The 6,000-nt window shown below is 42.0% G+C and overlaps 1 protein-coding gene across 1 annotated transcript in view; it reads right to left on the bottom strand.

Annotated features, from left to right (window-relative positions):
* Positions 1-1,022: 1,022 nt before the first annotated feature.
* The window catches only part of pibf1 (progesterone immunomodulatory binding factor 1), a 117,371-nt gene continuing 112,393 nt past the window's right edge, over positions 1,023-6,000 (bottom strand). The window contains exon 18 of the mRNA XM_080197841.1: positions 1,023-1,574. Within this exon, the coding sequence (XP_080053967.1) occupies positions 1,521-1,574 (54 nt within the window). The 3' untranslated portion in view covers positions 1,023-1,520. The remainder of the gene's footprint in view (positions 1,575-6,000) is intronic.

Below are 6,000 nucleotides of genomic sequence, written 5' to 3'. Positions count from 1 at the left end.
TAGAGAAACTATTATTTGTATAATATACACAACAATTAGGATATGTCTTACAAGTTTTAAGAAAAACTTGGACAGCTACGTAGATGAGAGGGGTGTGGAGGGATATGGTCCAGGTCCAGGTGCAGGTCAGTGGGATTAGGCAGACAAGTGGTTTAGCACGGCCAAAAAGGGCCAAAAGGCCTGTTTCTGTGCTGTAACATTCTATGGTTCTAAACAAGAAAGAACAACAAAGCATTAGCAGAATACCAACTCAAAAAAAACCAGCCTTCCATCCGTTGACTCTGTCTACATTTCCTGCTGCCTCAGAAAAGCAGCCAGCATAATTAAGCACCACACACCCTGGAGGTACTCTCTTCCACCTTCTTCCATCAGGAAAAAGATTAAAAAATCTGAGGACACGTACTAACCCACTCAAAAACTGCTTCTTCTCTGTTGCCATCAGACTTTTGAATAGACCTACCTCACACTAAGTTGGTCTTTCTCTGCGCCCTAGCTATGACGGTAACACCACATTCTGCACTCTCTCCTTTCTTTCTCTATGAACGGTATGCTTTGCTTGTATAGCATGCAAGAAACAATACTTTTCACTATATACTAATACATGAAACAATAATAAATCAAAACAAACTAACCATTTGAAAGCAATGTTATATTGGTAAACACGCTATTTAAACATTAATTCATGTGAAATAGTAAATAGAGGTTTTATAACACAGTGGGTAGCGTCCCTGCCTCCGAGCCACACGTTCAAGTCCCACTCCAGGATTTGATTGTTCAAAAACAGCCAACCAATTTGATTATCTACCTGCAATACCTTCCAATACGTGTCAATGGCAGGTGCTAATTTTATTATTGGCCAACCAAGTCATGGAAAGAAAGTTAAAGCACCCTTATATCACTATCCATTGCTCTAGACTGCAACATGCATGTGAGATTGTATGTTGCCATAACAACTCAGACTCCGAGTGATCTGTAACACCACCACAAATTGGTAAACAGATGCAAATGAAAATAAAGCCTTTATTAACTTTTTTTAAACATGTACAGTGCAAAGTAATTTGGTAATAAAAAACTATTGTACATCAATAACACATTTGTACCTTTTTAGGTTTGCAGATAACGGTGTATTTACACGATAAATTTAGTATCAGCACATTACACAAATGCTAATCTTATGCAGTGCAAATTGGGTTTTAAGGTTTGTACTAACAATTGTTATTAATGAAACAAAGTGGAGTGAGAGTCATTACTCCAGGAGGTTCATTTTATTTGACTCTTTTGGGTGAAGCCTTGACTGCAGATTCAGATTAGATTAACATTATAGCTGCAGCATTAAGCCTCACACCAACAGTAGTAATGTAAATGCGCCCCAAATGGTTCACAAACAAACCAACATTTAATTGGAATCACAGCACTCAAATTGGAAAACCTGCAACTTCAGTTGTGATCATGTTACTGAAAATTAGTAAGAGGAAGGAAGAAAGAATCTCTGAAGGTTCCTTAAACATACATCAAAAATGTCAAGTAGTCTTCTGCTTCAACTTTTTGTACCAGACAGGACATTCTCTGTTTGTCTGCAAGAAAGAAAAGAATTCAAATTAAGAAACACGCCGAACCTGGGATGGATTTTCTGTTAAGGAATTCCATAGGGGTAAATGAAGATTCTTCCCCCTCCTCCCTACCAAGTACCAATAAAGACATCATGAACTGCCATTCCCATGGACACCCATGTCAATCTCATCTTGGACTCTTTGGTCTTGACAGGATTCACAGAACACAACAAAGTCACCCACATACTCAGGCATGCTTGAATAACAAGGAAGTCAGCAACAACAGCGATAAAAGAATCATTAAAGACTGGTCCACTGCGCGATTTAAGGAAGATGGGGTAGTAGGAGGTACCTTGCAAATCTTCTTTGGGTACAAAAACTAGTCACTCGATTATTACATCCAGCAGGGGAGTCCAAGTTCATGGACAGCCCAGCATGTACTAATGCAACTTATTTATTCACACACTGTCATGAATTTGTACATATCTCAAGGTGCTGATACCAAGAACGTTTGTTCGGATTGAGAATTTATCCAATAACGAGGCAACAAAAACAAAAGCGAAACAAAATACTATTTACTATTTAAAGGGCGAAAAGCTGCTGCATGCTACGGTGCAGAGGGACCCGGGGGTCCTTGTGCATGAGTCGCAAAAACCCAGTCTGCAGGTGCAGCAGGTGATCAAGGCGAATGGGATGCTGGCCTTTATAGCGAGGGGGATAGAATATAAAAGCAGGGAGGTCTTGTTGCAACTGTACAAGGCACTGGTGAGGCTGCAGCTGGAGTACTGTGAGAAGTTTTGGTCGCTGCACTTGCGCAAGGATATTTTGGCCTTGGAGGGAATGCAGAGGAGGTTCACTAGGCTGATACCGGAGATGAGGGGGTTGGACTATGAAGAGAGACTAAATAGACTGGGTCTGTACTCGGAGTTTAGAAGGATGAGGGGGGATCTTATAGAGACATATAAGATAAGGAAGGGGATGGATAGGGTAGACGTAGAGAGATTCTTCCCGCTCAGAAAGGACAGCAGGACTAGAGGGCACAGCCTCAAGATGGGGGGGGGGTGCATTTAGAACGGAGTTGAGGAGGAACCTCTTCACTCAAAGGGTGGTGAATCTCTGGAATTCTCTGCCAGTTGAAGTGGTGGAGGCTACCTCGCTAAATATATTTAAGTCACGGGTAGATAGGTTTTTGGTAGGCAAGGGAATTAAGGGTTATGGGGAGAAAGCGGGAAAGTGGAACTGAGCCACTTCAGATCAGCCATGATCTTATTGAATGGTGGGGCAGGCACGAAGGGCTAGATGGCCTACTCCTGCTCCTACTACTTGTTCTTAAAATAGTGCAGAAGATGGAAAGCTGAAATATAACAGAAAATTCCAGAAGCACTCAGCACTTAAAAATATCTGGATGAGCACTTGGTACATGATAACATTCAGTGCTATGGGCCAGTTGCTGGCAGATGGGATTAGGTGGGAGTTCAGGTGTTCTTAATGTGTCAATGCAGAATCGATGGGCCGGAGGACCTCTTTCGTGCTGAATGATTCTATGATTAAGTTTGGCAACATCTGGGTAGAGAGAAAGAGCATGAGATATGAGGGCTTAAACAGGTGGAAAAGGCTTTGGAGGGAATCAATAGATCTCAATGTGGTGAACATAAAAACATAAGAAATAGGAGGAAGGATAGGCTATTCAGCCCTTCCAGCCCATTCCACAATTCAAAACTATCACACTGATCATATTGCGGCTGTAACCCCACTTTCCTGTCTTCCCCCCAAGTGATACTTTGTTAAGGCCCATCTGACTGTAAATATAAGCTGCCAAATTCCAAACAGCTGCCAAAATGATGTTTGAATTTGTGATTATGAGGAAGGTTTTTGAAATCAGGAAATGGCTTCTCTGACCAATTATGATGATTTTATGTTGAAGTAAAAGTTTATTAAAAGAAAGAAAATAAAAAAGTATACTTAAACACAAGAATACTTTAAAACATTTCTACAAAGATCTAAGCTCAATTTTACACTTAGAGCTAACTTTCCCTTTTCTGATGGCAACAGTCCTTATAGATTTTTAAATATATAGAATTTCAGTCACTTTACCCCAAAATGCCCAGTTGCTCTTGCGGTGACAACAAACTGGTTCTCCAGGTCTGGCCTTGCCCACATTGTGTTTCCTTTTAGCTATGACCAGCTACCACATTATCTGCTCTGACAAATTACCAGCTTCCACGCTGTCTTTCGGGAGAGCTGATCAGCTACACATGGTCTTCTGGGAGATCGAGGCAGTTACCCCCTCATATATGTTCCTTCCCTTTGGTCTTTCTCCACCTCCAACTGTTTCATAAAAGTTTCCTTTCCCAAGAACTGATCAAACTCCTTCACCGCTCGTACATTTTAAGAAGTAAAAACTTAACCTATTTTTGCCTCACTTACTCACAATTTTATTGCATATGTTCCCCATTGAACTAAAACAACTAGTTCAAAATGACTTCTTTTATTGCTTTATATAAATTCTTATTCAAGTTTCTCATGGCTGTCTGATTATTAACACATCAAACCTACTTATTACTGATATTTAGACCCTTGCGTTCTCTTAATCCAATTATTGCCATCACACCCCACCAGTCTGTTTACCTGTATATGAGAAATATGACTGTTGTTGCAAGAAAAATATTATAATTCCTCATTTTTCTGACAGCTTGGTTCCCTTGAAAATCAAATCTGTCTAACTCAGCCTTGAATATATTCAGTGACCCAATGCTCTGGGAAACAGAATTACAGACACAAACAACCATCCGAAAGAAGGAATTCTGCCTGAAGGGAGGTCTTTTCTCATGTCTCCATTATTATCTCAAAAGGTTGAAGGTCAGCATTAGTAAACACTGAGGTTGATATGTTGAATAAACCTGACTAGATAGTTCTGTTATCTATGTGTTGGGTACTGCTATTCTAGGAGCCACTGCACAATCCTGTTTTCTATCCAGATTTTCTCTTTCACTTGAAACTATTGAACTTTATGTTATTAAATGGAGCATATGGATGTAATATCTCGAAAACAGCATGTACAATTATCATGCTGAAAAATATTCTGTTGATGTGATGTCGAGAACATGTTCACCTGTCAGGTTTCTTTAGCACAATGTTTTTTTTAATTGTGTAAATCTGTGTACACTCTACCCTTTCCTATGGTATAAAGAAGCGTAGAATCCCTGTAGTGCAGGAGATGGCCATTCGGCCCATTGAATCTGCACCAACAACAATCCCACCCGAGTTCTATTCCTGTAACCCCACATATTTACCCTGTAAATCCCCCTGACACAAGCGACAACTTAGCTTGGCCAATCAAGGATCTAGAAGGATCTAGATAGGCTGGGCGAATGGGCCAGGAAATGGCAAATGGAATTTAATGTTGGCAAGTGTGAGGTGGTCCACTTTGGTAGGAAGGACTATTACTTACGAGGCGAAAAACTGCAGCAGGTGACGGTGCAGAGGGGCCTCGGGGTCCTTGTGCATGAGTCGCAAAAACCCAGCTTGCAGGTGCAGCATGTAGTCAGGAAGGCGAATGGGATGCTGGCCTTCATAGCGAGGGGGATTGAATATAAAAGTAGGGAGGTCTTGCTGCAGCTGTATAGGGCATTGGTGAGGCCGCAACTGGAGTACTGTGTGCATTTTTGGGCGCCGCACCTGCGCAAAGATATTTTGGCCTTGGAGGGAGTGCAGAGGAGGTTTACTAGGCTGATACCGGAGTTGAGGGGGTTGAGCTATGAGGAGAGGCTGAATAAACTGGGCTTGTACTCGTTAGAGTTTAGAAGAATGAGGGGAGATCTCATTGAGACGTATAAGATGATGAATGGGATGGATAGGATAGAGGTGGAAAGACTCTTCCCGCTCAAAAAAGACAATAGGACTAGGGGGCACAGCCTCAAGATAAAGGGGAGGCGGTTTAGAACGGAGTTGAGGAGGAACTTCTTCACTCAAAGGGTGGTGAATCTCTGGAATTCTCTGCCCGTTGAAGTGGTGGAGGCTGCCTCGCTAAATATTTTTAAGACGCGGGTTGATGGGTTTTTGATAGGAGAGGGGATTAAGAGTTATGGGGAGAGGGCGGGAAAGTGGAACTGAGCAGCAACAGATCAGCCATGATCTTATTGAATGGCGGGGCAGGCTCGAAGGGCTGGATGGCCTACTCCTGCTCCTATTTCTTATGTTCTTAATCAATCTAACCCACACATATTTGGACTGTGGGAGGAAACCGGAGCACCCGGGGGAACCCACGCAGACACAGAGAGAATGTGCAAATTCTACACACAGTAACCCAAGGCCAGAATTGAACCCAAGTCCTTGACGCTGTGAGGCAGCAGTGCTAACCACTGCACCACCATAATCAATGGTCTTTGTGAAACTGAATGCGTAAGGTTGAGAGTCTTAAAGTGAGAAGCAGAAAATTGCAAATTGACAT

Source organism: Carcharhinus amblyrhynchos, chromosome 10, assembly GCF_965287045.1.
Source record: "Carcharhinus amblyrhynchos chromosome 10, sCarAmb.v2.hapA, whole genome shotgun sequence".
In the NCBI taxonomy this organism is placed as follows: Eukaryota; Metazoa; Chordata; class Chondrichthyes; order Carcharhiniformes; family Carcharhinidae; genus Carcharhinus; species Carcharhinus amblyrhynchos.
Note: the sequence above shows the minus strand (reverse complement) of the source record. Positions and strands in the feature narration are given on the sequence as shown.